Raw genomic sequence first — 24,920 nt, 5'->3', positions numbered from 1 at the left:
TTCCACATCTTTGTGGGTGGCCCACATCTTTGTAGGTTGGTCACATCTTTAGTACCACTGAAGACTCTGAATGGGCACCCTCTGGGGTTAAGGCATCATTTGCAGAATTCCTCTGCTTTCTTGAGAAAGTCAGTGGCCTGAATATGAATGTGGGTATTAAGATAGGTGGAAGAAAATCAGCAGCCTGGGCTCAGCGGGGTGGACAAAGCGCCATTGTACTGAGAGATCTCAGAGGACAAAGGCTGCCTGTGTGCAGCTGCACGTGCTGGCAGGTCAGCCCGGAGGCCGCCTGGAGGAGGCGCCAGGAACTCTCGGGGTGGGTGGGGAGAGGTATTTAAGGCTTGCGGGTACGCTTGAATTCTGGAGACTTGAACTAACTGAGGTCCACCGCATTCGTGAGCTAACACCTGAATCGCATTTAATGTCTCTGGACAATAACTCTGTGCTTCGTTATCTTTAAGTTTGTGGGAAAAATAGAAACTATGATCCCTAATGGAACTTGCCCTTCGCGTTTCATTGAGACTTCACAGAACTTCCCTCTTAGCAAAAAGGAAATTTCACACACATGTACATGCATGTACACACGTGTTTTTATTCTTGGAACGAGGCTTCATCACGCGTATGATTTGATGACAGACCCTCGTGGCTCCTTCCTCCTCCTCCTCCTCCTGTTTTGGAGGGGGGTCCTCAGAGCCGGCCCAGGTGCCCTGTTCAGAACTCACCGCAGACGCCCGTCTTTGCTCCGCTCCCCCTTTGCCGCGGCACCGCCTTCTCTGGGATCGTCCCCGCTCCTGACGACGTCCAGCTTGAACTGTGTCCCGTCTTTCAGCGCCACGTGCCTCACGCAGCCATCGTGGATGGTGGAGCGGACTTCTTTGTCCAGACCGTGCCGCCACGTGACCTCATCTCCCTAACTGTGTTTTGCTTTCTATCTGATGGCAGAGCGGTCAGTGTCGCCTGTTCTGAAATGAGGAGAGAAAGCAGAATGGACGTGCACAGAGCCGCCGGGACCTGTGGGCACCCAACCTGACACTGCCTCGCTAGGGGCGGGGAAGGAGAGGAGAAGCGGGGGTGGGGCTGACAAAGGACCGGCAGGAATAATGCCCGGAAACTTTCCAACCCGGTAGCTCACATACACCTGCAGATTCCAGAAGCCGAGAGAGTCACAGACAGGGAAAACCCGAAGAGACCCGGGCAAGGCTCGCTGTAATGAAACTCCGAAAACCAAAAGGCAAGAAAAACATCTTTTGTTTTTTCCAGCCGCTCCGTGTGGCATGTGGGATCTGATCAGATCCACGCAGCCTGCATGGGGGTGTGGAGTCTTACCACTGGGCTACCAGGGAAGTCCCAAGGAAAATATCCTGAAAGCAGCAAGTGGGGGAAAGAAAAGGTTATAATGACAGCAGATAGCTGACTCATCAGAAGTCAAGGTGGCCAGAAGGAAGTGGCGTGGTACTTTCCAAGTGCTGAAAACAAGGATGAAGACTTTTTTATTTTTAATTTTAGTTTTTATTTATCTGCTTTTGGCTGCGCTTGGCTCTTTGTTGCGGTGTGTGGGCTTCCTCTAGTTGGGGCGAGTGAGGGCTCCCTCTCGTTGTGGCTCTTGGGCTTCTCGTTGTGGTGGCTTTTGCAGCGGAGCGCGGGCTCTAGGGTGTGTCGGGTGGGGTGCGGCTGTAGTTGTGGAGTGTGGGTTCAGCAGCTGTGGCGCACGGGCTTAGTTGCTCCTTGGCGTATGGAATCTCCCTGGACCAGGGATCGAACCTGTGTCCTCTGCATTGGCAGGCAGATTCTTTATCCTCTACGCCACCAGGGGCCTCTGATGAAGACTGTTGACCTACGATTTTTGTTTGTCTTCACAAAAAGTGACTCTGGAAACAGGTGCCGTACCTTGACTCAGACTTTTCCACCTGTTCTGTTCTTTAATGACAGTATGATGCTATTTAGTATACAATTGCATGTTGAATAAGCTATCTAGGTAAACCTGGGAGGTTTTTTTTTTCTCCACATGAAATGTAAAAGCTTTCGGCTTTGTAGCTTAAAAATTGGGAACAACTTTTGCCTATATAGTAGTTTTAGCTTTTTGGTAGATTGTCTTGTAGGGTTTATTGAAAGTTCGCACATAGGCGGTAAGATTCACCTGGGTCTTTCAGTGCCTGGTTAGGAGTTTTGACACAGCTGTGTACCAACAAGCACAACCAAGATACAAGCCGTCTGCATCTTTTTACAAAAGATCCCTGGTCCTTCGGAGTCAGCCCTCTACTCACCACAGCCCCCAGCCCCCGTCTGTTTTCTGTCCTCAGCGTGGTCTCCAGGGCTCATATTGGGATGGAGGGCTTTGAGCCTGGTTCCTTCTGCTTAATGCGTTTAAGCTTCACCTGTGTTGTCTGTGTTCAATCCTGTTAATCGCTGAGTAAAGTTCCACCGTGGGCTTCCCTGGCGGCTCCGGTGCCTGCAATGCAGGAGACTCAGGAGATGTGGGTTTGATCCCTGGATCAGGAAGAGCTCCTGGAGAAGGAAATGGCAACCCACTCCAGTATTCCTGCCTGGAATATCCCATGGACAGAGGAGCCTGGTGGGCTACGGTCCATGGGCTCACAAAGAGTCAGACACAACTAAGCAATTAAATCACCACCACCAAAGTCCCATCGTGTGGATGGACTGTCCACGCCTGAGCCATTAAACCGCCACCGCCATGTGGACGTGCCGTCCATCAGCTGAGTGACTAAACCGCCACCACCAAAGCTCCGTCGTGTGGACGTGCCATCCATCAGCTGAAGGGTGTTTGGGTTGTGTTCAGTTTTTCGTGATTATGAATAAAGCCGCTATAAACACTGAGTAGAGGTTTTTGTGGGAACGTGAATTTTCACCTCTCGGGTCAGCCAGCTAGGAGTAGGACTCTTGGGCTTTCCAGTCAGTGTATGTTGAACACCAACCTGACACAGCCCCATCAGTTAAAGAATCAGTTTTTTTAATTTCCATGTGTTGAGAGACTCACGTTTCCATGCACAGACTTGGAGAATATTCTGGGGAGAGAACTCAGTCGTTTAGCTCTTGGACACTTTTCTGAAGGAAATGATCTGTTTCTTGTTTTCCTTAGCTGACTTTGTGCAGGCACGTGTGGTTAGTTCTGCAATGGAAACTTCGTTGCTTTCTCTGCCAGGGTCACAGCAATGTTGCTGGAATGGCAGGTGCTTGGAGAGAGGCACCGGGAATAAGACCCATACTGTAAGGTTCTAATCTTGGTTGTCTCTTGGCCATAAAACAGACACATTTAGCGGCCCTCTCTGTCTCGGGCGCAGAGCCCTTTAGAAGGAAGGCCACTCGCGGAGCCTGGTGCCAGCTGCCGTGCCCGCTTACCCCCTTGTTCCCTCTGACAGATCATTTCCAACCAGCCTTCAAAACCAGCTCTTCTCTGAGACCTACTTTCCTGCTCAGCCCGAGCGAACCCAAACCCACACACTTACTCGAGTGTTTCTATTCCAAGAGAAGGCCTGCTGAGTGTGTATCTCCTGCAGAGCATTTCTAAACGCTGGGCGACTTGTTCTGTGGCCTGAGAGGAAGTGGGCGTGAGCCGGGGCTTCTCTCAACGCTGGCCTGGCCTCCGCGGGCCGGTCTCGCGCCTCTGACATGGCTCAGCTCGCCCACTGCTCAGTTTCCCGTCCTTTGGGCTCACATGGGCTCGGAGCTTAGCTTTGACCTGACAGCGTTTGCGCGTGGCAAAAGTGAGGCCAGGGGGACCGTGGCTGGAGCACCTCCGCTCCGGAAAGGCTTCACGCCCGAGTACACCCGGCACGCTGGGCGCCGCCTCGCGGGGGCACGGAGTCTGCTATGATCCTGTCAACGAGAGCAGGGCCAAAGATTTGCCTTTTCAGCTTCTTCCTCTTTCAGATGAAGAGACAAGACCCCGAAAGTTATTTGTCCAACGTCGGAGCAGAAGAGGGGCCAGAGCCGGGGTCTCACGACGCCGTAACCAAAGTCTCTGCACCGTTAGCGCCTTGTTTCACGCTGCTGTGCCCTCCATCATGGATGCTTCCTTCATCTTTAGGGGCGTCTGTGCTCTGACCTCCTCCCCTGCTGCAGTGCGCTCAGAAATCAGGGTGGTGTCCCAAGGAGAGCTGGCTTGGGAAGTGTTTTCTCCGGGCGTCCGGGTTGCTGGCTCACGGCCCCATCCTCCCTGGCCCCCCACCAGTGTGAGTAGCAGGGGTGCCCTCGGCTTCTCCTGCGCCAGGCACCACGCGGAGTGCTGCTGGGGCCTCGTCTCTCATTTCCTACAGCGGCGTTGTGCGGTTGGTATTTTCACCACTGCCTCTTCCAGACCAGGAGGCTCAGGGCCAGGTGGCGCGGGGCGCTGGGGGCCCGGATTTGAGGTCGGCGCCTCATCATGTGTAGTGGGCTCCTTTCCACCTGTCTGGGCACCACGTGGGTGCCCTCCACATGCAGAACGCTTCCCCCGCCTGCTCCCCAGGGGATGCTGCCCACGGAGACCCGGGTGAGGGGCAGCCTGGCTCCCGCACGCCTGGGCAGCACCCAGACAGAGCAGGACAGGTGGGACCCAGCCCTGCGCCCCTCGCCCTGATGGCCTGCTGCATGTGGGCTGGGCCCGTCCCTGACTGACCACTGATTGGCGTTTACATTTACAACTTTAGAAAAACAATTACTGATTTATCTGTGGCTGTGCTGGGTCTTCATTGCTGTGTGGGCTCTTCCCTAGTTGCGTGGGGGCCACTCTGTAGATGTGGCGCTCGGGCTGCTCACTGTGGGGGCTTCTCCTGTTATAGAGCCCGAGGTGCTCAGTCTGCAGTACTTGCAGCACGTGGGCTCAGTAGCGCTGGTGCTCAGGCTTGGTTGCCCCAAGGCGGGTGGGGTCCTCCTGACCCGGGGATTGAACTGGTGTCCCCTGCATCGGCAGGCGGATTCTTAACCGCTGAAACACCGGGCACGTCCTCTGTTAACGACTTTTGATTGCTGTGGCCTGCATTAGAAGTTTCGATTTCCAGTTTATAATTTCTCACCTGCTTTTGGAAAGAGGGTGCGGGGCTGGGACCTTGCTTTTTCTCCCCTCGGTTCCAGACACGCATTCAGTTCCTGTTGTTGAAGGGCCACTTGTATTTCCACGCATGCCCACACCCAGGCGTCCAAGGCCCCGTGTCTTGGAGCAGAGGCCTGGCTGAGGGGAGTGGGCTGAGCCAGGCCTGTGGCATGAGGGTGTCCGCGCTGCGTCCGGGGAAGGTGACGGCCGCGCGAGGGGACCCAGAGCCCATGGTCTGCCAGGGCGTTGCTTGAAAAGAATACGTTCTGTGGGTTTTTCTGGTTGGAGGAACAAAAGAGCCTTTCTTTCTGAGATGCTCGCACATCTGTCTGTGAAAGTAGTGTTTCCACAGGGAGTGGCCTTTGGGAGGGTGAGGGCTGCGGGCAGGGGCGGGCAGGGTGGGCAGCCTCCCGGGCCCAGGTCTCCCTGGCCCCCCCCGACCTGCGGGCCCTAGGTCTCCTCCGTCCCCCGACCTAGCAGCAGCTGTGTTTGTCCTCTGGTAAGAGCTGCAGTCGCTGCTTGTCACCCACATTATGAGACTTCACCAGAGACCTTGGAAGCTCCTGCCTGTGTCCAGGCTGCTTTGAAGAACTCCCGCAGGAGTGGCTGGGCTGGGCGCATCTTCAAGGACTCCTTGGTTCCGAGTCTCCCTTATGGCCTTGCTTTCCTCACTCAAACAGGTGGACTTGTTCCTGGGACGTGAGAACACAGGGGAGGTGCTGTAAGTTTGTGTTTTCCTCTATTTCTAAAAATCAGAGGTGCCTTTATTACACGTTGTGGCCAAATGCACAGTGACCGAATGTTAAATTGCTAGAATCTTATCAAAAATCCTCAGCCACGAGAATTTCCAGATAGGGCATTTTCTTGAAAGACTAAGATTAGATAGTAATGAAATCTAGCTCTTGAAGGTGGTTTTGTGTGATGCTGAACTAGTGTATCAAATAATACTCCAGGTTAGAATTATGGTTCTGCCTTAAATTGAAAACTTTTAAAGCAGTATTTATTGGCTCAAAGAATGCAGTGTTCAGAACACTAATTGGAAAATATACACATACCCCAGCGTTCACAGCAGCACTGTTTATAGCATGACAGCCAAGATGCGGAGACAGCCTAAGTGTCCGTCAACAGATGACGGACGAGTGGATAAAGAAGGGGTGGTGTCCACCCCACCACGGGATGCTGCTCAGCCATAAAAAAGAATGAAATAATGCTATCTGCAACAACATCAGTGGATTTGGAAGGTGTTATGCTAAGTGAAATGTCAGACAAAGATGGTACTGTATGACGTCACTTACATGTGGAATCTAAAGTGATAACAGGCCAGTGAATCTGACAGCAAGGAAGCAGGCTCACAGAGAACAAACTGGCGTTACCAGCGGGGAGAGGGTGATCGTTTGCATCTCGTCGAGAAGCTCTTTTGTTCGGAGTCACAGCTGAGGTGCTGACCTGGATTTGAAAGTGAATGTTCAGGTGTGGAGAGTAAACTGCATGGTGCGTTGGTAACACCGTCGGCAGAGATGGGTAAACGCACGGCTCTTCAGGGATCTTGCACGAAATGAGCCGTGGTCCTTACAACTTACCCGAGATGCGGCTCCAGCACCGATTTTAGCCAGATGGCAGCTGCTGCTTCGGAAGCACTGAACGCCAGGGCTGACCTCGACCCTGTGTGTGCTGTAACTCTGGGGCCCCTCCCCAGGACCAGGAGGCAGTGAGGTGGGCTTCGCTGGTGGGGTTCTGAGCCGGGCGAAGTGATCAGCGTTTATGCGCTCGGTCAGCAAGCCAGCCCTGTGGTCTGAAATGCGCTCACACAGACGGAGCAGCTGTCGGCTGTCTCCACCTGCCCTGGAGACAGCGGGGCCGAGCCCGCCCTTCCCTGAGCTCAGGTGCGGTCCCTGAAGACCGGGAGGGCGGGCTGCCGGGGATGCTCTGTGGCCGGCTGGCCCCGCGGCCCCGTTGGTGGCAGAGTGGGTTTCTGAGGAGCCCGAGTCCTGCAGAGGCTGGGCCTTAGGCTCTGAGGGCGTGTCCTGCCCCGTTGGTGGCCGAGAGTTGCTGTGTCCTTGGCTTTATCTAATCTCGCTGTGCCCCTTCTTACCTGCCTTTGCCTTCTCTCTGGGGGCATTTCATCGTCCTCCTTGACTGACTCTCAGCTTCTGGGCTCGGCCACCTCCAAGGAGCCCTGGGAGGCACCTCAGCCACCGTCTCAGCAAAGTGGCCTTAGGTCCCTCCTGCCCCCTCCTGATCCCTCCTGGCCCCTCCTGGCACCTCCTGATTCCTCCTGACCCCTCCTGATCCCTCCTGTCCCCTCCTGATCCCTCCTGGCCCCTCCTGATCCCTCCTGACCCCTCCTGATCCCTCCTGGCCCCTCCTGATCCCTTCTGTCCCCTCCTGATCCCTCCGGGCCCGTCCTGGCCCCTTCCTATCCCTCCTGGCCCCTCCTGATCCCTTCAGGTCCCTCCTGATCCCTCCGGGTCCCTCCTGGCCCCTCCCAATCCCTCCTGCCCCCTCCTGATCCCTCCTGTCCCCTCCTGGCCCCTCCTGATCCCTTCAGGTCCCTCCTGGCCCCTCCTGATCCCTTCTGTCCCCTCCTGATCCCTCCGGGCCCCTCTTGGCCCCTCCTGATCCCTCCTGGCCCCTCCTGATCCCTCCTGTCCCCTCCCAATCCCTACCGGCCCCTCCTGGCCCCTTCCTATCCCTCCTGGTCCCTCCTGGTCCCTTCTGGCTTCAGGTCTGATGGGCAACGGGGTGAGTACAGTCTGGACCCCTCCTCTCACCGGTTCTGTCCACACTCTTTTCGAGCACCTGCTGCGAACTGCACACTGTGCTGAGCCCGGGGACCACGGTGAGGAGGGCAGATGGCCTCTCGTCCTGGAGTGAACTTGGGTCAAGTTGCTGGCGACAGGCCCAGCCTGGGTGGCTGGTGCTCTAAAGGAAAGGTGTGGGGACATCCCTGGGGACATCCCTGGGGACATCACTGGGGACTTGAGGCAGATTTGAGGGGATGAGTAGTCACTTTCCTTGTGAGAAGCAGTTTGTGTCTGCACAAGACTTGACCACCCCTCTGCTGTTCCCTGTGTGTTCCTGTTCTCCGCCTCCCTCCCCTGAGGTCCCCGCCTCTGGGCCCCCAATCACCTGTGCCCTCTTGACCCTTGAGGTGCTTAGGTCATTGGTCTGGCTCCCTCAGTAAGTGAGATAACCGAGGCCTTGAACATGTCTTTATTTTTTGTATCTGTTGGGAAAGTCGTGATTTTGCCCTTTCTTGAAAACTGTCTTTTAACATGCGTCGCGTGGAGCTGTTTGGAAAATGCTCAACCAAATCTCATTCCTGTTCGAGCAGAATTCAGAGACCCCTCCTCCATGTTAGACGTTTGTCGTCGGGCGTTTCCTTACCTGGCAGGTGTTCATGCCACTGTCGGGGTTACTGGCTGCTTGCTTCCCGGGCGTTCTCGAGCAGCTGTGTGCTCTGGCCTGTGCTTTGAGATCTGTAGAGCTGTGCCACTAATTGTGGGGGTGGGATGAGGTGCCTGCGTGTGCATGCAGCTATATGTGTACATGTGTGCATGTGTATGCACGTATGTTGTACAAGTGTATGTGCACGAGTGTGCAGGTAGACATGTACCTACATGTTGTGCATGCGTGTATATGAGCGTACAGGCAGACACACACGTGTGTGCACGCATGCAGGTATACATGCGCATGTGTGTTGTACACGTGCATGTGTGTGTGAGTGTGCAGGTAGGTAAACATGTGCGTGCATGCATGTAGACACATACACGTGTGCATATGTTGTACACACGTGTGCATGTGTGTGTATGAGTGCACAGGTAGGCATACGTGTGTGTGTGCATGCAGGTATACGTACGCGTGTGTGTGCCTGTATGTTGTACACATGCACGAGTGTGCAGGTAGGTAAGCGTGTACATGTGCATGTGTGTGCAGCCAGGTATGCAATGTGTGTCCGCATGCGCAAGTGTGTGTTACATGTGTGCACACACAGTGTGTGCACACGTCTAGCTTGCCACTCTGTCCAGCGCCCGCAGCGACCCCTCAGCCAGGGTTGGCTCTGAGCCTTCCGAGGGGCACCGGCTGGCTGGGTTAGAGGAACATGACTCTGCCGACTCCAGGAACCAGGGACTGGGGGGTGGTTCTTCCTGTCTTACTGGCCGCCAGTCCTGAGAAAGGGCAAGTCAGCGTGAACAGAGGCTGTTTCTAACACTTGGAGTTCCTGCCGAGACTGCAGCTCTTTGGCGGGCTCCTGCTTCAGGGCAGCCTCGAGCGCTGTGGCGCTCCCCTGGGCTCCGTTGAGCTCGTTTCACACAGCCCGGACTGTGGGAGGACATTGCGCTCCCACTTTTCAGAGCCCGTTGACCTCTTGTTCCCTTGGTCGGCACCTTTTCTGCAGCAGTTGTAAAAGCTCATTCCGAACGTCACTAATTCCCAGTCTGATGAACAGCCTGGCCGCTCGAGTGAGACCTGCAGCTGCGCCCTGAGACCAGGGAGGGTGAGCTGCAGACGCTCGGGGTTTAGAGTCACCCCGCTCCTCTAGGGAGGCCGGGGCTGGGGGTGCGGCCACAGAATCCCGGCCGCCCAGACCTTCCTGGCCAGAAGCTGCCTCTCAGCAGGTCGCCTGCGAGTCGGGTCCAGGTCAGGAGCCTGGGCCTGCTCGGCCACGGGCAGGTGACTGTGGGCGTCCAGGGCAAGGGTCCGGCCGCTGGAGCCTCCTGGGGCTGTTTGCTCATGCAGTCCTGTTATCTACCTATCATCTTCCCACCGAGCATCACCTATCCGTCATCTTTCTATTTTCTTATCTGTCCTCTGTCTGCCAGTTTTAACCACGTGGAATTTTTTGTGATGAAATACACGTAAAATTTAGCAGTTCACTCATTTTTGTGTACAGCGTGGTGGCATTACGCTCGTTATCATTCTTGGTGCCAATCACCACTACTATCTCCAGAACTTCCTCATCTTCCAACTGAAGCTCAGTCCCCATTAAACACAAACCTGACCCCCTGCCCTCCACCCCCCAGTGACTACTTTTTTGCTTTTTATCTCTGTGAATTTGACTCTTCGAGGGAATTATTTAAAATTTCTACTTTTATGTATAACATAATTTTGTTATATTTAAATATGACAAACTAAGTTCAAGCAAAATACTTTTTGGTCAATGGCATTAAAAAAAAATTTAAACAGAATACTTTGATAGGATTGATTTGAAAGAGTTTTTGTTCTGTTAATGGATGCAGTTTTATCCGGGTACCTGCTCACCCCCAGAAGGCATTTCTGGTTTTACAATCTGTCTGTGGACAATGTACTTTCTAGGGAATTGTATTAGGACACACCCAGTCTGTCGAGCAGGAGATAACTACACTTGGTAAACGTGTAGAATCCTTTGTTTCCTTCGATTGTTCAGAAAAGGCTTAATATCCTCCCTGTGGGTTAGAATTACCATGCTCCCCCCTTATCCTCCGGAGATGCATTCCAAGACCTGCAGTGGGTGCCTGAAACTGCAGGTGGAACCAAGCTCTGTATATGTGATGTTTTTCCTACACCATCCATACGTTTGATGAAGTTTAATTTATAAATTAGGAACCATGAGAGATTAACAACAATAACTAATAATAAAATATCATAGTTATAACAATACCCTATAATAAACAAAACAGCACACGATTCAAAAGTTGCAAATTGTTTATTTCTGAAATTTTCTATTTAATATTTCTGGGCCGTGGTTGACCAAGTGTCATCTGAAACCTCGGGAAGTGAAACCTCAGGTGAGGGAGGTGATTGTTTCAGGAAAACATTCGTTGTGTGCTGTGTATTTCTCAGAAGACTGTATATTATGGAGAGGAAGACAAAACGCAGATTCTTTGAGAAATACCTAGGATATCTACTGGGTGGGTACCCCAGATCAGAAGCCATTTTGGATAACTTGATATTTTGAGAAAACCCTTTATAGAGTTAAAGTGCTTTCTTAACATCGTATTTGCGGTTCAGTCTTGTCTTCGAAGCAAGTTAAAACTTGCTTCAAAAAATCTGAAATGCTTTTAGTTTCCTGCTTTAATAAGTAGAGGATTTCACAAATAATTGACTTTTTCTTTGATAATCTCATTTTAAAAGTTAATTCTCCTAGGACAACAGAGTATCTGTTGAAGGTAAAGGAGGTTGGGATTTAATGTCCTCATCTGTGAGACTTTTTGTTTCTTAAAGTTAACTCTGTTACATAACTGTATTTTCTTTGGATTTGCCATTTTTCTTAATACTAGACTGCTAAACAACGTCCCTTTATTTGAATTGTTTGGTCTTGTTATTGAATTATTTTTAGTAAATCTATGTCTGAAAAGAATGAAGTAATTTGAGAATTCCAGTTTTAATTGTTTGACCTTGAGAATTATTTCATAAAGCCCAATCAGTGAATCATAGGTGAGGGATTAACTTATGAGCAGGTAATTCTTTGGGTGGTTTGTACATCATATGTATTCTTGCTTTTTGTTCAGGCTTCAGATGGCCAAACAGAAATGACAGGAATGACACAGATGCTGATTTGGGTACATGTCATTGTGTGTATTGAAATGTGGAAATAAATGCATTTTCCTCTCTCCCATGTGTTGGCATTTCTTGAGTTGGAAATCATTTGGGGTTTGGGTTCTTTTATTTATAGAAGGGAAAAGAAACCCTCATCTTACAGGCATGGGTTAGGATGACTGTGGTTAGTTGCCCACTGATCCGGGAGTGAAGTCCCACAAAACTGGTTTTCGTTCTGATGCTGGTGTCAGCCTGCGGGCCTCCCAGACTCCTAGAGGGCTCACCTCTTCTGTGTCAAGAAGCAGGGCTCTGTTTGGGATGCCTTTTGGTGGTCACAGACGGTTAAAAACAAAGGACCTGTAAATGCAAGCAAACTCAGTTGGATCATTGGATTTAAAACAGTTTATCTTTAAAACGCTGTCTAGGCACCGCCTTGGCTGGGGTCATTCATTAATCGGGGCCGAGGTTTTAACTCTTCCTTCTGGCAGGAGAGAACCCTTTCTAATATCGTGGGGTAGGACTTTATCTTCTTCCTTTTCAGCTGCTCTGCCTTCACCACCAGCTGGTGACTGTTGGCTCGGGATCTTTCCCTGCACGGAATCTTCCCAAGGTTTCCGCAGGTGGTGACGTGGAACGGCTGTGGGGCCAGGGCTCAGCCAGGGAAGGGCCTGGTCCCTGGACCACCCCACCGGGTTGGTGAGGCCAGGCTGAAATCCCATGAAGCCGGAAGAATGTGGGTTTCTGCCTTCAGAGCACAGTCGCTTCAGGGCATCCGTACCCTGTGGGGGCCGTTTCCACCGCGACAACTCAGGCTTTCCCCGTGGGTGCTTATCTTGCCTTTAGGGTTTCCTCAGTTTCTGATAACAGAGTGGTTACTCTTACTTCATTACTTCTTCTAGACTTTGAGATTGCCGTTCTTCAGTCGCTGAGTTGTGTCCGTGTCTCTGTGACCCCATGGACTGCAGCACGCCAGGCTCCTCTGTCCTTCACTGTCTCCCAGAGTTTGCGCAAATTCATGTCCATTGGGTCGGTGATGCCATTCAACCATCTCATCCTGTGTCTCCCCCTTTTCCTGCCTTCAATCTTTCCCAGCATGAGTCTTTTCCAATGAGTCAGTTCTTCACATCACGTGGCTAAAGTATTGGAGTTTCAGCTTCAGCATCAGTCCTTCCAGTGAACACCCAGGACTGATTTCCTTTAGGATGGACTGGTTGGATCTCCTTGCAGTCCAAGGGACTATCGAGAGTCTTCTCCAACACCACAGTTCAAAAGCATCAATTCTTCTGTGTTCAGCTTTCTTTATAGTTCAACTCTCACATCCATACATGACCACTGGAAAATCCATAGCTTTGACTAGACAGAGCTTTGTCAGCAAAGTGATGTCTCTGTGATTTAACACACTGTCTAGGTTGGTCATAGGCTTCCTTCCAGGGAGCAGGCGAGCCCAGTCTCGTCCTGCTGACCCAGATTGGAGAAGGACTTGATCTGGCAGTTCAGCCTTGTGCTCAGGATCTGGCCCCTAGATCTGGTGCCTGGGGTTCAGGACCGCCTCTGCCTGTGTGCCCCCAGGCCTTGTCTCCTCTGTCAGGGCTTCCATCAGGCCTGGAGGTGGGAGTGTGGCCACAGTCCCCCTGGGGGATGGGAGGGGCGAAGTGGCCGCGAGTGTGACAAGCGTGGATGCTGTGAGCACTGCAGATGTGTGAACTCTGGGAAAGCTATTCACACGCGCACTCGCTGTGAGAGCCAAACTCGCTCCTGCTTCTGCTCTGCCTGCTTGACGAGGTGACGCTTGCTCGAGGGGACGCTGGTCACTCTGAAGCTCACCTGCCCATTTGTGACAGCCTCCCCTCTTAAGACACAGCCCACGAGCTGCTGCTCGTCTGGATAATTTGTTAGTTTTCTTTGACATCTTCCTCACCTCTTCCTTATAGAATTTCTCAAAAAGGACAGTGTGCCGGACGTGGGTGGTGGTTTCTTCTTGTGCAAGGCAGTCTGGGGGTTGAAGGTCATTCGTTTGAGCGGCACAGGGTCAAGCTGGAGTCAGTGAGGCGGCTTTGGGCATTTCTGCCCCTGTGACCGAGCTCTGCGCACTCGTCACGGCCTGTTTTCAGGAAGTGAGCAGAGTTGCCGACTCAGGCTCAGAAGGCGACACGTGACTCTTCATCTTCCCTGAGGCTGGGTGTTGAGTTCCCTGTTACCTCGATGTCCTTGCCAGTTTCTGCTCCGGAGGGTTCACTGAAGTTCACGAGCGTGTAGCTCGTGAGAGGAGCAGAAGTGGTGGGGGGTGGGACAGAAGGTTCTCGTGGCCGCCACGAGGATACTGTCGTTCAATTCATGACTTTCGGCATCTGTGAATGGGAAGGCCATCGGCCTGCAGCCTGATTCACACCTTCATGGAGTGAGAGTCGATTCACACCTTCGTGGAGTGAGCATTTCCTGTCGTGATCGAACCCCACGCGCCGGTGGCGGCTTAAAGGAACAGAAACGCGCTGTCTCATGGGCCTGGAGGCTGGACGTCTGGAATCGGGTGGGCAGGGCCTGCTCTGTCTGAAGGCTCCCCCACCCCCAGCTTCAGGCGGGCGCTGGGGCTCCCGGCTGCTGGACGCATCGTCTTTGCGTGGTCACGCCTGAGTGTGTATTCCACTTGTTGTGTGTGCGTGCGCGTTAGGTGCTCTGACTCGTGTGTGTGTGTGTGTCAGCCTCTCACTTGTGTCCGACTCGTGTGTATGTGTGTGTGTGTTAGTTGCTCACGACTCGTGTGTGTGTGTGTTAGTCGCTCAGGTGTGTCTGAGTCTCTCCGAACGCATGGGCTGCAGCCTGCCAGGCTCCCCTGTCCATGGGATTCTCCAGGCAAGCATCCCGGAGCGGGTTGCCGTGCCCTCCTCACTTCCTCTTCTTGCCGGGACACCGCTCATACTGGATTAGGTTCCAGCCGAACGACTGTATCTCGACCTGATTACACCTGCGGCGTCCAGATGAGGTTCCAGTCACAGGATCCGGGGTGAGGGCCTCCACTTTAGGGCCCACCACTCAACCCCCTGCCGACGGAGACGAGACTTTCGAAACTGCGTCTCTTATAGGACAAAACCCAAGAATAAAAGAGGAAAAGGGAGGCGATAGCTTAAAACCCAGGAAAAGCCTGACACGAATCCCTGCTTCATTCCTCGCCTCCCCGTGCAGGGCCTGCCCCCTGCCCAGTAAAGCGCGTGCCCCTTGTCTGCTGTGGAAACCCGTCCTTCCCATGCTTGTCATTTGGCTGTTGACCACCTGCTGGAGAGGGCACGGCAGCTCCGTGAGCGCTGCTCCGTCCTGAAGCCGGGGCGTGGGTGCCCCAGGACGGGTGGGGCGGGAGACCCTCTCCCTCTGTTGACCTGACTTAGGAGAAGCAGCCGGGCCTGTGAGGAGGACGGAGCAGGAGCCTAAGGCAGGTCGTGTCACAGCGATCCTTGAGGTCGCTGAAGAGTCTCTCGGCCACGTCCCCTTCCTGCGGGCCCAGCCGCCAGTTTGGCTGCGAGGCTTGACCTCTGGCCGCTCTGGTGCCGGGTACGGGAGGGCACCAGGGTGCTGACCACGCAGGACGGGCCGGTGGGGTGGTCTCTGCTCGGGGAGGGCCCTGGAGAGGAAGGGGAGACGGTCCTGTCCACTTCAGGGCCTGGCCTCACGAGCGGCCATATTCCCACGGGGACACCTTGCAGAGAAGCGTGTGTCAGTGAGGCTTCGCCAGAGACACAGAACCAAGAGGATACACGGATACACATCCTCCTGAGAGAGAGACAGACACGGAGAGAGACAGACAGACACGGAGAGAGACAGACACAGAGAGACAGACACAGAGAGAGACAGACACACAGAGAGACAGACAGACATGGAGAGACAGACATGGAGAGAGACAGATGGACATGGAGAGAGACAGACATGGAGAGACAGACATGGAGAGAGACAGACAGACACGGAGAGAGACAGAGAGACAGACACGGAGAAAGACAGATGGACAGGGAGAGAGACAGACATGGAGAGAGACAGATATGGAGAGAGACAGACACAGAGAGAGACAGACACGGAGAGAGACAGATGGACAGGGAGAGAGACAGACATGGAGAGAGACAGACATGGAGAGAGACAGATGGACAGGGAGAGAGACAGACATGGAGAGAGACAGACAGATATGGAGAGAGACAGACACGGAGAGAGACAGATGGACATGGGGAGACAGACATGGAGAGAGACAGACACAGAGAGAAGACACGGAGAAAGACAGACGGACAGGGAGGGAGACAGACATGGAGAGAGACAGATATGGAGAGAGACAGACACGGAGAGATAGACACACAGAGAGGCAGAGATGGGTTTCAATCTGGAGGGGGAGAGTAGCTGGCCCCGGGAGTGTGTGGTTGGCAGGTCTGAACTGCGTGGGGTGGGCTGGCAGGCAGGAGACCCGCGGGAGAGGGTTGCTGCTGCATCTCGAGTCCAAAACTGGAAGCAGCTTTGGGCAGCAAGGTTGGAAACTCAGGCACAACGTCTTATGACTCAGCTTGTTGTCTGGGGGTGGAGCTCCTTTTTCTCCAGGAAATCTCAGTCTTTGCTCTTAAAGCCCTTCAACTGATGGGACAAGGCCCACCTACATCATGGGGTATTCAGCTTTATTAAGTCGGTTGATTGCCGACGTTGATCACATTCAAAAGAACCCACCTGGCAACAGCCAGACGCAGGTCAGACCACACGACTGGGCACCACTCCCTGGCCGTGTCAGCACGTAAGGTTAAGCATCACTCCCAGCAGCTCAGTGGCGGACACTCACCCTCATGCACTGGAGCCACCCTAACCCTCGTGCACTGGAGCCTCGGGTGGAGGGTGGACTCTCAGCTGAAGTGGCTTTGCACACATAGGGAGGGACAGCGTGCCCAGCGCTGGGCCCACACAGAGCTGGCCTCCTTTGTCACCCTGGGAAGGCGCCGGACCCTGCACAAAAGAGCTGTAAGCATCTGTTCTTTGTGGCCACGCCTGGGGGCAGCCATTTCCTCGGGCCGGTTTTGCACCAGGCTCGCTGTCAGTGTAGACACAGACACGCAGACGGAATGTTCTGGATCTCGCCTGTGATGGTAACCTGTCTTCAAAACTCACCACGCTGTGCACAGCTAAACTAAAGTCGTCCTTCAGGTGGTTTGTTTACAGTGATGCGGGGGACCTGGGAAACTTTGGAGAAGGGTTTTATTTCACATTTTACACTCATCTTGGACAGGAAGCGCATCACGGCTCACCCTGGTCTGAGCCTCTCTGGGCTGCACTGGGTCATCTCAGAGATGGCCCTGGGGTCTCTGTGCCCCTAGCTCTGGTTCTGTGGTTCTGTTTTTATCTTCATGTTGCCACATCAGTGTTTCTGTGTGTTTCCAGAGTTCCTCTTTCTTTCAGTGTCTGCCCTTAGATTTCCTGATAGACTTCGCTCTTCAGCTGACCTGGGAAAAGGGTCATTTACCCCGAGTGACCGCCTCTTCTCTCCCCCTTCTGCTCACTTCCAGCTGCACATCACGTCCTCCAGGGGAGCTGTTAAAGGTGCAGGATACCCGTGCCCCAGATCCTGGTTCCTGTGCTCCAGGGTCGGGGAGTCTGAACGCCAGTATTTCTTAAAAGCTGCTCCCCCTCCCCCATGATCACAGTATGCAGCCAGTATTGCGAGATGGTTTCTGTTATTTAAAACTGTGTGGCCAAAAGGACATGCCCCTCGGGCTGAAGTGCTGGTCGGCGCCTGGCAGGAGGTGACGTCACCTGCAGCATCAAAGAGATGGAACCTGGATGTGGATCCTCACTGCCCGGCGGCCAGCAGGTGGTGTGGCCGCTGACCTCTGTCCTCCTGCCTGGAGCTGGTTTTCAGCTCTAGTGGCACAGTGGGCGGGAGTCACATGACCAAGCGCCCCGGGAATGGGGGAGAAGGTCATCCTCCAAGAGCACGCCTTGTACGAATACAGAGGATGTAGGAGGATGCAGGAGACTTCTTCCCACCCTGTCTCCAGCTCCAAGAGAGACTGCCCTCAGGGCCACGTGGGTTCGCCAAGCCTGGCAGCCTGAGCCTCGGCTGCGTTGGTGAAGCAGCTAGCTGGTGACTTTTCTCACTGGGCCCTCAGGGCTGGTGCAGGGTGAGCCCGGTGTCCTAACATCCCCAGAAATGGACCATGAAGAAGAGGAAGGTTCCAGATTGCCTGGAGCTTCCACCCTGGAGCCAGGGCTCAGGGACCTGGCTTGGGGGAAGTGAGAGAGATACCTTCTCAGAATCCGAGCATTCGGGGAGGACCCTGTGAGCATCCCAGTTCAAGCCCATCACACAGATGGGGAAGTCATCGCTCCGAGGGGTCCAGGAGCTGACATTACAGCAGTCCAGACGCGGGGCCTGACTTCCGGCTCAGCACACACTCACCGACTCCTGGGAAACTTGCTGCAGAGCCTCGGGTTCAGATACACCCAGAGCTGACTGCAGACGGCCATGTCTCACCACCTCCCCACGTGGTCCTCACTGCCTCCGTGATGCCAGGAACGCCAGGCTCCTGCTTGGAGGCAGTTCGGGACCGAGTTCAGAGCCCCTGTCCCCTGTCGGACTGGCTGGTCTTAGTATGGGCACTATGCTCGTTGGAAAGTGGGCTAAAGGCTCTGGGTTAGATCCAAAGCAAGATTTGAGAATTTCAAACCTGAAAACTGCACACTCGTAAATTCTTTAGCTGGGGTCACGGCATTCAGCTCGTTTGTGTTGGTTGACGGGTAGATGGGAGATCCAGGGTTTGATCAGCCATCTCGCCTGCCTCTTTCCAGGCTGGCATCCCGGATGCTTTAGGTCCTACTCAGCTAAGTATTTTGCTTTCTCTTTTGGTATTATTACTATTTACTTTTTGTTTTTTTTTTAAAGGGCAAACCAGACAGTTTTATCTGGAAAGGAAAGCTATTTTAGGCCTTGGGCATTAACAGTCGCCTTGTTGTCCTCGGAGAAGACCACGTAACAGACGGGGAAGCTGGCGTGCCCGCCCACTGCCCTCCTGTGAAATCTAGCGGGTGGGGGCTGACGCGTTCTTTGCCGCTCACCGTCTGAGGTTAGTGTGTGCGAGAGGAAAGGTCCCGGCCCAGTGGTAACGGTGGGGCAGCGATTCTTTTTTTCTTTTCTTTTTGACTAAAGCCTGCTGCTGCCGGTTTGGGGAGATGCCTCGGTTGTCGTCTCCCAGGGGGTTCACGAAGGGGGCGGGGGTGCTGTTTCGTGTCTGCCTGGAGGCACAGAGGGCAGTTTGACCTGAAATTTGCAATTAAGTTGTTAGGCAGAGGGCCGACCCGCTGTCTGTGCAGGAGGAGGGGACGTGGGGAGCACCCGGGGTGGGGGGCTGCCCTTCCTGGCGGCAGGAGTCTGGCGGCTGTGGGCTCTCTCTGTCTTCGGCATCTCAGGGGCTCACGGGACGCGTGCCTCCACCTCCTGCCAGACCTGCCCGGGTTTCCCCCTCTCCAGCTCGCCTCCCTGGCAGATCGCTTGGGGAACGCTTGGGGTTTTGTTGGAGAAGCGGGTCCCTGGCTTGGGGTCCCTCTCTGAGCGAGGGAGGTGACTGGTCGGGCAAAGCCCCTGAGACCCTTCTCCCGAACGTGGTGCCCTTCTCTGCGGGCTGTTCTATCCAGGGCTGGCCACTCTCCAGGGCTGGCCACTCGGGCAGGAGACTGTCCCCCGAGGAGGCTGGCTGCCGTCTGTGACGGGGTGGGACCATCTCAGAATGACTGGGGTGGAGCTCGTTTGTGTTTCTTGGCCACTTGGCTGGAAGCTGACTTGTTGGCAGAGGCCGCTGTGTTTGGCACACACACGTGTGTGGAGGTGTCATGCCTGCAACCCACGCTCCAGAGACCCTGAGCCAAGGGCTCTTCCTTTCCTTTGTACCAAAATTTCCCTTGTGTCCGAGTGGCGCCTGCCCATGACCTTTCCTCTGAATACTGTATTTAAACACGTGCAGTAAAGTACCGAGTTTGGCCAGAAAGCAGGTTAATAGCCGTTGAGACGTTGGGCTGACGGTAAACCTACAGAACTGTAGTGAGGCTCGAAAGCGGCTGTGATTGTCAGCGGTGAAGCGCAGGGGTCGCTTCTGCTTGGCCTGCAGTCTGAGGAGTGGAGGGAATGCCAGCTCTCGGTTAGAGGATGCTGGGAACAGATATTCCATCTCTCCCGGTTCAAGGTCACGGACTCCCGTGCTCTGCCCCACTGTGGTCAGCGGGGGCCTCTGGACCCTGGGCTAGAACCCGAGACCATAAGAGCCTGGCCGGGGGCTGCTGGTGAGACGGACTCGGGGCTTGGTGCTCCGCCCAATGGGGGAGCCCTGGGTGGGTTGGGGGGCGGGGGGTCAGGTGCAGGATGCCGGGGGTGAAGCGCTGGTGTCCCCTGGGGAGCATGCACGCAGACGGCCGAGCTGTGTGGGCACAAGGTCGGGACAGGGGGTCGTCCACTCTCTGCCGTCGCTGACGGGGCGTCTTCTCATCCGCGTCCTGTGCGAGGGCGGATGATCCCACCCTGACCCGCCCTCCCAGGAGCTTTGCCTGCCATCCACCTCCCCCACGTGCCCTGTCCTTCTGGGAGGAAATGGAGGGGGGGTGTCTGGTGGGCGTAGAGAGGCTGGGATGCTTTGGGGGGTGGGGGGACGGAGCTTGGAAGATCGGGGAGGAGTGATTGCCTGGGGGCCGCCGGTCTCTGGCCGGCCTGGGTCAGCGCTGGCTGAGTCCAGTACTGCAGTGTTCAAAGTGAACTTTGACCCGAGAGGTTCACATCCACCTGAGACCTGCTGGGGGCAGGGGCGGGATGGGCAGGGTCAGGCGGCGTTGGGGCTGCCGCATCCCACATACCCCAGGGAGGAATGAAGGCAGACTCCAGGCCCCACTCCTGCGGAGGTCAGAGTCCAGCTCGGGGCAGGCGTGTCAGGCTGTTCTGAAGGACGGTGAGCCCCGCAGACACCAGGGAGTGTGGGCAAGCGGTCCAGGGGCCTCTCCTGGCTCCTCTGTGGGGGCTGGACACGCCCAGAGAGGTCTCCCTGTTACAGAGTCCACCCTCCTGCTCGCCGCGTGACAGGCCAGTAAATCGAGGGATGGTTTGTTGGGGCCAGGAGTAGCCCCTCTGCTCGGACAGCCAGGAGACCGAGAATGTGGTCGACTAGCGTCCCCAAGACCCACCTTGCCCGAGTTGGAATCCAGTTTCTTCTAGAAGGGCAGGGGCCGGGCTGGTTGCTGCCAGCTTCTTGGTGCTGGGGTCCCTGGTTCTGGCCGTTGTCTGCAAGTCTGGTGCCACCTCCAACAAGACAATCATTATTTTTCTGTTCTGCAACCTTTTATCTCAAGATGAATGGAAATGAGTTATACCTTCAAAGGCCAGAGCCGGGAGAATGAGTATTCCAGCGTATTCCAGGCGGCAGGCAGCGTTCTTTTACAGAACGTGCTGAGCCAGCGTGACTCAGCGCGGGTCACGGCACCAGGGTTGGTGCTACAGGAACAGGCCCAGTGCACTGAGTCCGGCTTGCTCGTCCTGCTCCGCACGCAGGCCCGGGGGCGGGGGTCTCTCTCCGCCTGTGCAGGGGGGCCTGGGACGCCTTCCGGAGGGGCCCCTCCTGCATTTAGGGGCTGCCCTTCGTGCCCTCAGTGAGCCATCTGGCCCTTCTGAACGAGGAAGAAGGGGAACGGGGTTGGGGGTGGTGTTTGGGAAAACCCGGGGACGAACGGGGTCCCACGTGGACGCTGGAGACCCCGGTGTGAGGGGCGCTGTCTTGCCGCGTGTGTGGTGGGCCTCTCGCATCCAGGGCTTCTGGCGATCTGACCTGAAAGAATGAAGGGAGACAAGTGGGGCGGAATCTCAGTTCTTTGGGGCTTTGACGCATCGGGGTTTCGGGTCTCCCCCGCCCCCTCCCTGCTCTGCCCTCCTCTCCCCCCTTCATCTGGCCTCACCCCCTCACTTTCCCCTCACCCCTCTCCCGCTGTGTCTGCAGTTCGGAGTAAAGGTGGGAGCTGAGATGGGGGCAGGTGTCATCTTGGCCTCTGACACGAATGAGGCACCACCACCCAGCAAATCAGACCACGCTGTTACGAAACCAAGAAATCTTACAGAAGAAAATGCCGTGCCTTCCCTTTTTCTAAACAAACGGGGGGGGGGGGGGGGTTGTGGCTTCACGTGTGCAGAGGTTTAATCGCCCTGAGTGTCATTGTGGAAACGGGTGTCTGTCAGCCACATAACCGAGGCCTCCACTCGGGGTTGTGCGGAATGCGCCAGGGTTCAGGGGAACCCAGGCCAGGACAGGAAGGGGACCTGGAAGGGGGCTAGGGACCCCCTGGAAAGTCACAGCAGAAGCCCTCGGGGGTGCCCACCCTCCCCAGAGGACCAGAGAGGAGGGCTGCCCAGGGGAGAGCCATGCTGTGTTCTGGCTGTGACTGCCCAGCTCAGAAAACACCCTGAAAACTGAAAAGGCAAAGAGAACCTCAGACTGGGTGAGGCTCTCAGTGGGCGCAGCCGGGGCTGGGCTCCTGGGGTCCGGCACTGTGTCCTGGCGTCTGGTCCTCCTGGAACTTCTGTCCCCCTCGGGCGCTGCCCCCGAGAATCCTGCGGCCCTGATGGGTGCCCGTGGGCAGGGGAGCGAGGGAGAGGAGGTGTGAGGGGCTGGGACCTCTCCCCCTGCTGCCACCGCCCGCTCCAGGCAGGGGGGACACAGGTTTCAGGGCGGGCCCACCCGCGGTGGGGAGACATGCCTGCCTGCTTTGCGTGTGGTGTGCACAGGAGCAGCCAGCTTGGCTCGAAAGCTGAGTTGCTCTCTTTTCCCTACAGGAGAGTGCGTTTCCTTAGTGTGTAGGTTCTGAGCTCCTCCTCTGGGAGGCCTGCAGCCTGGGGCGGTGGTCTCAGAGGCAGGGCAGGGCCTGGGGCTCTGGGAGCTGGGTGAGCCCCCGGGGTTGGAGTTGGGGCGGGCCAGGGAGGCAGACGGCCCCGCCGGGAGGGAGTCCCGACCCTGTCATCCAGAAGCCAGACCCTGGTGGGAGCGTTTCAGCTAAGCACCCTGGAGTAAGATGCAGGAATAGGGAGCCCCCGCCGCCCATGAGGAGGAGAGCAGGGCGCGGGTGTCCCCCTTGTTTTGTGGGCTCACTGCGGTGCGTGGACGTGATTGTGCAGGAACTGCTGGCATGGTGACCATGCCGTCACCCCGTCTCTGCACAGCAGGGTCTCCATCCGATTCAGCTGCAGCCGCACCAACACTTGGGGTCACGATTCCATCCGTGGTCCCTCCTGGGGGTCCCTCGTGCATGGTCGGGGGCGCCTCCAGACAGGAGAGATAAACAGCCGCTTCCTCTCCCCTCGCAGGGCGGGAGCAGTTCCACGGCCTGGGCTCCATGTACTGCCGGGGGGCGGCTGCAGTCATCCTCACCTACGACGTGAACCACGCCCAGAGCCTGCTGGAGCTGGAGAACCGGTTCCTGGGCCTGACGGACACGGCCAGCGCCGACTGCCTGTTCGCTGTTGTGGGCAACAAGGTGGACTTGAGCGAGGAGGCGCCCGGCGAGGGCGGCCAGGGAGGAGGACGTGATCCCGGGCAGGCGGGCGGGGGCAGCAGCGGCTCCAAGCAGGTGCAACTGGAGGACGCGATGGCCTTTTACAAGAAGATCCTCAAGTACAAGATGCTGGACGAGAAGGACGTGCCGGCCGCCGAGCAGATGTGCTTCGAGACAAGCGCCAAGACTGGCAAGAATGTGGACCTACTGTTCGAAACCGTGTTCGACATGGTGGTGCCCGTGATCCTGCGGCAGAGGGCCCAGGCCCCACCGCAGACCGTGGACATCGCCAGCGCCCCGCCGCCCGCACGGACCAGATCCGGGTGCTGCTCCTGACGCGCCCCGGCCCGATCCCGGGGATCCGGGTGGGCTGAGGAGCCAAGCGGTGTCACTCTGTAGGACTGCACGTGGAGGAGGAGCCGGGAGGAAGTGCCAGCCAGTCCCCAAGACAAGGGCCGTGTGACGCGACCCCCACGTCCATCGCTGCCCCGGGAGGTGGGCAGCAGACGGATCGTCCGGAGGAGCCACCTGCAGAGCCAGGCTCCCGGAGATCGGCGTCCCCTCGCTGCCCCGTCCTGACACCTGGACCCGGTCTCCGCACCTGCGTGATTCTCCAGGGTTCCTCTTCACTGTGATTTACCTTTGATTTAGCCATTTGGTACTTGTCTCTTGATGCCTCGTAATGATTCTTGACAAATGTTAATTTATATAAAATCAGGAATCGCTGTTTTTGTATTGTTTGCAGCATTGTGAGCCACTTTATTATTAAAAATTATTTAAGAAGAACCTGGGTTTGGACCTTATTTGTGCCCCCGTGGACTTTAATGTCTGTCACACGGACTTGCAGTTTCTCACGTGGACTGTGGGTGAAGCATGACCTCACACTTCTGCAGCATCCCGAACCAAATTCTTACCCCAGGTCTTCACTGGGCTTTTCAGTAAAGAATCTGCCTGCCAATGCAGGATGGCCCAGATTTGATCCCTGGGTGGGGAAGATCCCCTGGAGGAGAAAATGGCAGCCCACTCCAGGATTTTTGCCTGGAGAATCCCATGGACAGAAGAGCCTGGCGAGGTACAGGCCATGGGGTCACAGAGAGTCAGACACGACTTGTGACCAAACAACAATGGGTCCTCATTGCCTCTGCAGCTGACCTGCGCTTCCCCAGGCCGGTGTCCAGGAGGGTAGCTGACCTGCGCTTCCCCAGGCCGGTGTCCAGGAGGGCAGCTGACCTGCACTTCCCCAGGCAGGTGTCCAGGAGGGTAACTGACCCCCACTTCCCCAGGCGGGTGTCGGGAGGCACCGACACAAGACCCCTCTACACACTCAGGAGTCGCCGTATCCATGATTTTTCTTCTCCTTCACTAAAAAAAAAAAAAAAAAAAAAATCAATACACTGTCACTCATTTCAAACTTAGTACTCAAACCACCTTGGGAAAGGTAAATTGTCCGCTTACACATATTTTCTCCCTCTGTTCAGATCGTAGGACTAAGAGCCATGGAGACTGCCCTCTTGGCCAGATAAGCCGCACCCATTGTTATAAATAAAGTTTTATTGGCACTCAACCTGTTTGTTTTATATGCTCTCAGAGGCTACAAGGACCAAGCTGAGAATTTTCAGCAGAGATTCTGTCTACCACGAGCCCACAGGAGTCGCTCTCCAGCCCCTAACAGAAAATGTTTGCCCATCCCTCTGTTTAATGCCTTGTTATCTAACAGAAATATAACACAGATCACATACGTAATTCTAAATGATTTAGTAGCCATATCAAAAATTGAAAAGAAACAATTCCAGTAATATATTTTAGCCCAGTAGATGCAAAATAGTATGATTTCAACATATGACCCAAT

At 55.3% G+C, this 24,920-nt stretch overlaps 1 protein-coding gene across 1 annotated transcript in view; it reads left to right on the top strand.

The window, feature by feature from the left end:
- RAB20 (RAB20, member RAS oncogene family) overlaps positions 1-23,449 on the top strand; it is a 30,267-nt gene extending 6,818 nt beyond the window's left edge. Inside the window, exon 2 of the mRNA NM_001193089.1 lies at positions 22,884-23,449. Within this exon, the coding sequence (NP_001180018.1) occupies positions 22,884-23,407 (524 nt within the window). The 3' untranslated portion in view covers positions 23,408-23,449. The remainder of the gene's footprint in view (positions 1-22,883) is intronic.
- Positions 23,450-24,920: the final 1,471 nt, after the last annotated feature.

This window comes from Bos taurus, chromosome 12, assembly GCF_002263795.3.
Source record: "Bos taurus isolate L1 Dominette 01449 registration number 42190680 breed Hereford chromosome 12, ARS-UCD2.0, whole genome shotgun sequence".
NCBI classification, from domain to species: Eukaryota; Metazoa; Chordata; class Mammalia; order Artiodactyla; family Bovidae; genus Bos; species Bos taurus.
Note: the sequence above shows the minus strand (reverse complement) of the source record. Positions and strands in the feature narration are given on the sequence as shown.